At 51.7% G+C, this 8,371-nt stretch overlaps 1 protein-coding gene across 2 annotated transcripts in view; it reads left to right on the forward strand.

Annotated features, from left to right (window-relative positions):
• METTL22 (methyltransferase like 22) overlaps positions 1-8,371 on the forward strand; it is a 15,904-nt gene continuing 7,533 nt past the window's right edge. The window contains exons 1-5 of one of the 2 annotated variants that reach the window (XM_015563794.1): positions 1-33; positions 577-741; positions 2,593-2,973; positions 5,242-5,282; positions 5,371-5,515. In XM_015563794.1, coding sequence (XP_015419280.1) covers positions 636-741; positions 2,593-2,973; positions 5,242-5,282; positions 5,371-5,515 — 673 coding nt within the window. In that variant the 5' untranslated portion in view covers positions 1-33; positions 577-635. Of the gene's footprint in view, positions 34-67; positions 183-576; positions 742-2,592; positions 2,974-5,241; positions 5,283-5,370; positions 5,516-8,371 lie in introns of those variants that run through there. The other variant, XM_006763585.2, reaches the window with a different exon arrangement.

The raw sequence follows: 8,371 nt of genomic DNA on the forward strand, positions 1-8,371 counted from the left end.
TGGGACTCCGGGCTGCGGCCGGGCCCGGAGCCGGTAAGCCCGTGGGAGAGGTGGTGGGGCGAGGGAAGGGGCGGGGTCTCCTGGCACCAAGTCCCATGTTCAAATCCCACCTCGGCCCTGAAGCCTCGGGTAGGCAGGGCGAGCACGTGACAAAATGTTGATGGTCATTGAATCACTAAGCAGTGAGTATGTGCTTACATGCCATACCCTCAACTTCCTTGTCTGCTTAAAAATCCTCATAATAAAGTTGGAAAAAGTTAAAAGGGAAACGAAACTTTAATGCCGAACATTAGAGATTACCACGACAGTGAACACAGTGCAAACAAAATAGCACGATTCTGGGCGGATTCTTTGCCCTTGTCCAGGCTCGGGGACTCCCTGGGACCGGCTGCCGTCCCCATCCCAGGACGGTGCGGAGCCCGAGAAAGGGGCGCGCGCCCAGCCAGTTTCTTTAGGAAAAATTTAAAAGAAGGGACGAGGAAAGCGCTTCCCCAGGTGATACCGCGCTGCTACCACCTGGCTGGGGAGCTTACTCTGTGCCTCCCCTCCCCCGTGGGGCCTGCTATCCACTCGCAGGTGCTGCTCTTTGACAATCCACTCGGAGCCCGGCCTTGGGAGCTGCTCCCACCCCCACCATGGACGAGGTCACCTTCAAAAGTGACACGGTGCTCTCCGACGTCCACCTCTACACCCCCAACCAGAGACACCTCATGGTGCGGCTGAACAGCATGGGGCAGCCCGGTAAGGTCCTGCCTGGTGTGTGCAGAGGGGCCTGGCACCCTGTGGACCCGTGTTTTCTCAGACTCATTTTGGGGGGAAAGGTTGGGAAGACTGGACGAACTGTTATCATCACACCGTTCAGTGCTTTCTTTCCCTGAGGAAACTGTGCTTTGCTGCGCACCTGCTGGGTGCCAGGCAGAAGTGAATGGGCCGAGCTCTGCCTGGAGTCCAACGGGCTCCTGGGCAGGGCCCTCCATCCCTTCTGCCCCCAACCCCAGTCCAGCACTCTCCCTCCCTTGCTGGCTGCCTCTAGCTCAGCCGTGGGCAAACTATGGCCCGCAGGCCCGTTTGAAATGAATAAAACTAAAAAAAAAAAAGACCGTACCCTTTTATGTAATGATGTTTACTTTGAATTTCTATTAGTTCACACAAACACTCCATCCATGCTTTTGTTCCGGCCCTCCGGTCCTGTTTAAAAACCCATTGTGGCCCTCGAGTCAAAAAGTTTGCCCACCCCTGCTAGCTCCTCCCACCAGGGCTCCCTGGCTTTTCCCCTGCCCTCTCCCCCACTCAGCTCCCCAGACGCCAAGGGATCTCTTGAAAATGTCATCACATCGCTGCCCTGATTTAGACCTCCAGTGGCTTCCCCTGGCTCCTAGAGTAAAATCAGGCTCCTTGGCGTAGCCTGCAAGGCCCAGCTCGCCGAACCCCTGCCTCTGTGTCCACACTTATTTCCCTCTCCCTTACCGCTCTGTGCCCACTTTCTTTTCTTTTTTTAATTTTGTTTTATTGCTTAAAGTATTACAAAAAGTATTACATTTGTCTCCTCCTCCTGCCCCCTTGACCTTCCCCCGGCCTCCCCTACCCCCAGTGTCTTGTGTCCATTGGTTATGCTTATATGCATGCATACAAGTCCTTTGGTTGATCTCTTACCACCCCCCCGCCCAACCCTCCCTGGCCTTCCCACTGTAGTTTGTGGCCACTTTCCGCTCCTTTCTGCCCACACTGCACACACCTTCCTTCCTCAGTGTGTTTGCTTTTGCTGTTCACTGTGCCCAGAACATTCTTTCCTCTTCGCCCTGGATCCCCAGATGTCGCGTCAGACGGACCCTCTCTGGTCACCCTCCCCAGCTCCAATCACTGTGCAATTAGCTTGTTACTCTGGTGTGACTAAGAACTTCCCCTTCCCTCGTGTCTCAGTGTGGATTCCTGGATTCCGGAAACTGAGGCTCAGAATAGATAAGTGATTTGCCCAGGGTCAGGCAGCCTGGGGAGATGGAGGACTCCAGCCTAGGACTGTCCACCCAAGTCCTTGCTCCTCCCGCCTTCCAGCCCGCCTCTCCTGACACACATCCTCTTCCTGAAACTTGTCCCAGTGACTTCCTGGCCACCGGATGGCAAGGGACACTTGGTATCCTTGTCCTGTCCTCCAGACCTTAAGTGGAAGAGTGTCGTGAGAAGGGCATCCGCTGAGGAGTCCAGCAGACCAGGTGTGAGTCTTGCCTCCGCCTCAGCCACCTTCCGAGCTGTGTGGCCTTGTGGGCTCACTTAACTTCTCAGCCTCAGTTTCCATGTCTCTGAGATGGAGCCATTACTGCTGTCTCCATAGCCACTGTGAGGATGAAGTGAGATAATGCGGGCGGAGTGCCTCCGTTGTCGATGCTCCTCAAATGTACTAAGTAGCTGTCCTTGGTGGTGGTTGCGGCTGCTGTGGTGTCCCCAGTGTCATGGCTGAGTCAAACAGGCCTTTCCCACTGGCATGCGCATGCCTCCCCCTGGCCTTTACCACGCTTTCTAGAAGTCAGACATCAAGTTTTCCGAAAGGAGAGGAAGGGAGAGAGAAATAGTCTCCTTTTGTGTTTTGTCTTTCAGTTTTTCTGTCCCAGTTCAAGCTTTTGTGGAACCAGGACTCTCAGACAGACTCAGGGACCATGGGAGGTGATCATAGAGATGTCCCCAGAGAGGAGACTCCAGCTAGGACAGGCAGCACCAGGTCCCCTCCTGGGCGTGGCCACAGCGGTGCAGGTTTCCCCCTCCAGGCCGGTGTCCACGCCGCTGGGCAGGAAGGGGCGGGAGCTCAGCTGGACGAGGATGGGGATTTGGACGTTGTGAGAAGACCACGAGCTGCCTCTGACCCCGACCCTGCTTGGCCTCCGAGAGACAAGGTACACCCTATGATTCTAGCGCAGGAAGAAGAGGACGTCCTGGGAGACGAAGCACAGGAGAGCAGCACCCACAGTATCATCAAAATAGGTAAATGAAGGTCTTGCTCATCTGCCACCAAGGGGGCACCACAGTACTGGTCAGGTCACGTGTCTGAGGCTGGCTCTGTGTTCAGGCCCAGGCCAGGGAATCGTAGCGTGCGCCATCACCTCCTCCAGGACGCCTTCTGCTCCTGCCTTCCACATTGATGTTCTGACCCAGCTGGCAGGCTGGTGGTCTGGGTCAGGGGGAGAGGGTGCGGAACACTGGGCTAGCTTGGCCGGCACCAGGGAGCCATGAGAGATTTTGGAGCTAGAATGTGGCACAGGGGCAAGGAGGTAGATCCAGGATTAATCTGGAGGAGTTTGTGAGCCAGTCAGATGGACCGGGAGCAGGGAGCTGGGAGCCAGGTGGGGAAGGAGAGGTGAAAGAGTAGCAGGAGATGTGGGTCCAGAAAGAGGCTTCACCTCAGGCACGGCTAGAGCAGAGGGCTTTGGTGACGCCAGGATCTATATGAATCCGGGGCAAGAATGAGCCAGTGCTGGTTAGACACCTGTCGTGTTCTGATATTTTACCTACATCACCTCATGTAGTCTTCACAGCCCCCTCTGAGGGGAGTACGGATGAGGAAGTGACAAGCCCAAGGCCATGCTGCTTGGCGATGAATCCACGTGATCTGTCCCCACAGCCAGGACTCTTGTCCCCCCCAGCGCTGCTCATTTTGGGGAGAGGAGCTCTGGTTTGAGTCTGTTCATTTAGATCCACGGTCCCTGATGGTGCTTGAGGACCCAAATAAACCTGGGCCTGGTTGGGGGCAGACAGACAGACAGACTAGCAGCCCTGACAGCCACCTGCCCACATGTTAACAGTCCGCTATTGAGTGCCGGCTGGCACCAGGAAGGCTGGTCCCAGCAAGTCCCAACACGGAATTCATGCCAGAACCTCATTTTGTGTGTCCTGTGCATTACCTCTGGTCCCCACGGCCTTTCCAAGGATGAACATTCCCATTTCACAGAGGAGGGAGCTGAGGCTCAGAGGTGATCAAAACATTGCAAATTTTTGTTTGGGGGACTGGCTCATTGGCTCATTTCACTCTCAATCCTCACTTGGCCTCCCTGCAGGGGTTGGGGGGTGGTCAGGGGAAGAGAGGAGCAGACTTGGTTATTTCCTAAGTGTTTGGCCTGTGGTGTGCATGTGTTTAGTGTTCTGGGAACTTAAGAGCCTGCAAGCAAAAGATCAAGCAAGCCTCACAGGAAAGGGCTGGTGTGTGGCCTGCTCCCCACCTACCCATCTCCCTGTATCCCGGTGCCAAAAGTTCACCTTTCTTTTTTTTTCTTTTTTTAAATATATTTTTATTGTTTTCAGAGAGGAAGGAAGAGGGAGAGAGAGATGGAAACATCAGTGTCTTTATCTGTAAAACGGGTTGGTGACAACTACGCACAGGGCCATTATGAGGGTCACGTAAAATCCTCTGTCCCAGCCCCAGGCCTGGCTCGGGAGAGGTGTCCACCCCTGTGGGATCTCCTAGGGCAAGCCCTCCTCGGGGGAGCATCATCCACGCTCCTTCCAACCTGGCTATCTCCTCCCCTCCTTAGTCCCTTGGTCCTGAGCTTGGGGTTTGACTCTTGCACGTCCAGTAAGCACGCGAAGCTACCCTGCTGTGCATGTGTTGCGTGTTTAAATTTGATAGCCATCGTCATCTCGCTTGAAAATATAAGAGCCAGTTCTATTTAACAGCAAACATATTGCCATCATTCCTTTTTCTCCTTTGTCTCATATTTCTGTTCTCTTCCCCAAACTGCCACCACCAGATTTTACCCTAACATATTTTGTGCTTGCAAATACTTCTTATATCCTTCTCTTCACGCAGAAAAGGATGTAAAACTCAAAGCTTATTTTGTCAACTTCTCATGTGGCTCTAAGTGTAAGGAAATATCGCGGAATGGGCTGTGATTATTATAAGCGTACACTTGATCAAAAACAACGTTAAGGTGACAATTGTAGTAAACAGTTATTAAACATAAGAAGTGGAGTGTGGGTGTGTGTGGTTAGGTTGAGCCAAGGCGATTGTGACCCTGGTCCTCAGGCTGTGGGGCAGAGGGTTCCAGCTCTCTGAGGGGGGGCCCTGGTGCCTGGACTGAGAGTGACGCTCCGATGTCCCTCCCAGCTGGTGGCACAGCCTGTGTTTCTGCTGCTCCCTAGAGGCCCGACCCCAGTGCCCATCCCACCACGTGTGCAGCTTGCCATGCTCCTCCTCTGTGTTGTGTCCATCCCCATTTTCACAGCGGCCCTTTCTCTTTTGATTTCCATCCTGTCCAGAACACACCATGGCCACGCCCCTGGAGGATGTTGGCAAGCAGGTGGGTAGGTCCCATCCACTTCCCGTGGCCCTGAAGGGTCTCTCCGGAGCCTCACGTCACCTGTCCTTCCTTGTCCATCTCCCTCCAGGTGTGGCGGGGTGCCCTGTTCCTGGCTGACTATCTCCTGTTCCAACGGGACCTCTTCCAGGGACGCACCGTGCTGGAGCTCGGGGCGGGCACCGGGTTCACCAGTATCATTGCAGCCACCGCGGCGCAGACCGTGTATTGTACAGGTAACATCCACCATTTCAGCCTGAGGGGAAGCCGTCCCTTCACAAAGCATGTAGTGACTGTAAAACAGTGAGAGAGTGATACCCTAGCCAGTTGCTCATTGGTTAGGGCATCAGCCCACCGACGAAAGGGTCTCCGGTTCAGTTCTAGTCAAATGTACCTTGGTTGCAGGCTCAGTCACCAGCCCCAGTCAGGGTGCATGCGGGAGGCAACCAGTCGATGTGTCTCTCTCACACATCAATGTTTCTCTCTCCCTCCCTTCTACTGTCTCTAAAAACGTATGGAAAAAATATCCTCAGATGAAGATTTTTAAAAAAAAGTGAGAGAGAAATGGAAATGGGACGTTAGCTGCTACTGATTCTGCCTTCCTGTTCCGTGGTTTCTTCCACCCTCCCTTGCTTTCTCAATAATGTCAGAATGACCCAGCAACAGCCAGTCCTTGGCAGCTCGAGTTCTGCTTCAGAAGGTGCCGGGGGCTCTGCTGGTGCCTCTGATCACACCCCCGTGAAGGAGCAAACATCTCAGGAAACCACAAAGACTGTGCCTTTTATAAGGCTCAAAAACCAGCTTGTTATTTTTCCCCGCTTACAGAAACCTTGATTACTCTTGTGGAGAAGAGCAAATTAAAATTACTCATAATTTTTGAATCCCCAGATTCAGTACGCAGTTTAGTGAGCACCTACTATGTACCAGCTGTGGTTCTAGATGCAAGAGATCCGGGAATGAATAAAACAGATCAGGTTGGTGACATCAGGGAACAAATGTTTTAGAACCTATATTTTAGCTGTATATTTCTCTTATAATCCATTTTCTTTTGTGTGTACATCAAGCATGTCAGACGCTTAGACTGTACATAATCCCAAACAATAGCTGCAATCAAACTATATATTCAGTACTGTATCCTCTAAAAATGTTCAAAAATAAATTTTTTAAAATATATTTTTATTGATTTCAGAGAGGAAGGGAGAGGGAGAGAGATAGAAACATCAGTGATGAGTGAGAATCATTGATCAAGCCCACAACCCGGGCAGGTGCCCTGACTGGGAAACGAACCGTCACCTCTGGTTCATAAGTGGACACTCAACCACTGAGCCATGTCAGCCAGGCTTGAAAACATTTTTTTTTAAATATACATTTTATTGATTTTTTTTACAGAGGAAGGTAGAGGGATAGAGAGTTAGAAACATCGATGAGAGAGAAACATCCATCAGCTGCCTCCTGCACACCTCCCACTGGGGATGTGCCCGCAACCAAGGTACATGCCCTTGACTGGAATCGGACCTGAGACCTCTCAGTCTGCAGGCCGATGCTCTATCCACTGAACCAACCAGTCAGGGCTTGAAAACATTTTTAAGAGTATTTCCCCATGTCATTAAAATTTATTTATAAATAACATTTTAATGACCAAGTAATATTTCATCTTTTTTATTTTTACCATTTTCTTTTTGCTGGGCATTTTGGTTGTTCCCATGATATTTTTGTTTGTTTTGCATCTGTCAGTTACATTGCAATGAGCAACTTTGTTCATTGTTAGACTAGATTCCTACAAGTGTGCCCTTTCTTAGGCTTTTGGTACATGTTGCCACTGCTTTCTTTTTAGTTTTTATTTTTGAAATAACATTAGACTCACTCAGAAGATGCTAAAATATTACAGAAAGTGCCATGCACCCTTCACCAGCTCCCTTCAACAATAACATCTTACATAACCTAGTTGCTGAAAACCAGCAAATTGACATGAGCGACTGTCAGCTACATTCCTGACGTGCCCAACCTGCTCTTGTAGAGTGGTCACAGCTTATAAGACAGTGCTAGCTCACCGGGCAGGTGCTGTCATTATGTTCTGAACCTTTAATGCTCACTAGTTGAAAATGGTGCCTGCTGAGGTATGCCTTTCAGTGGTTCCTAGGTCCCATTTTCATAGGCTGCATCCCTTGCTCCTGAGACAGGGAAGAGGAAGGCAGGGATGGCCTGTGATTGGGGCATGCTTTTCGGGTATCCTAAGTCAACCGAGTCAGAAGTGTGCCGGCAGCCACCCTGTGTGATGCTCCTTGACACTTTCATGTAGATTGCCAGTGAGCACTTCCCAGAGTCACACCTAATGCAACACCCCAGAGCTGTGCTCTCTGCCTGGTGCCTCACAGCAGGACGTGATCAAGGATCTTATCCTTGAGAGGGATTTACCACCATGAAGAAGAGAGCGTGCCCTGGGATGGCACATTACAGTTAATAAAACCTTCCATGTACATCAGGACCTGCTCCTAACTTCACAGTGAGTGGCCCTGGGCAGTTGCCAGGGAGCGTGTTGCCATCCCTTTGTCCAAATGGGTAGACTGAGGCTGAGGTCAAAGGGCTGGCCAAGGTCATATGCGGTAAGGGGTGGTGGAACAACCCCAGGGCTCCAGGGTCCCACCCCCACTCAGCCAGAGCTGCCCCTTTTTATCTTTCATATGTCAGAGTCCCACACGAGATCTGGTTGGACAAAAACTATCATAGAGGGTTAAAAACTTCTGAACCAGTTTTGTGCCGTCGGGCACACACCATCAATATCCTCTCCACCCTGTGGCCCGGAGAAGGGACAGCTATGTGCCCTTGGAGAGCTGGGAGCTCTCCCTCTACCGGACTCTGCACAGTCCTGGGATAGAGATGGCAGTCTGGTCCCAGGGAGTCTGCATGGGCGGGATGGGGCATCAGCCACAGTGGCCTGGCAGGTGTCCTTAACAAGACTTTGTACCTTCCACACATACGTTCTAATTGGAAAATAATTTTTTAGCACAGCACTACACCCCTCCTTCCCTCACCGCCCGCCCCCCCTCACCCCCCAACCCCTGCAAAGATTCTCTGCATTGCAACGCAGTCCT

Source organism: Myotis davidii, unplaced genomic scaffold (assembly GCF_000327345.1).
Source record: "Myotis davidii unplaced genomic scaffold, ASM32734v1 scaffold639, whole genome shotgun sequence".
In the NCBI taxonomy this organism is placed as follows: Eukaryota; Metazoa; Chordata; class Mammalia; order Chiroptera; family Vespertilionidae; genus Myotis; species Myotis davidii.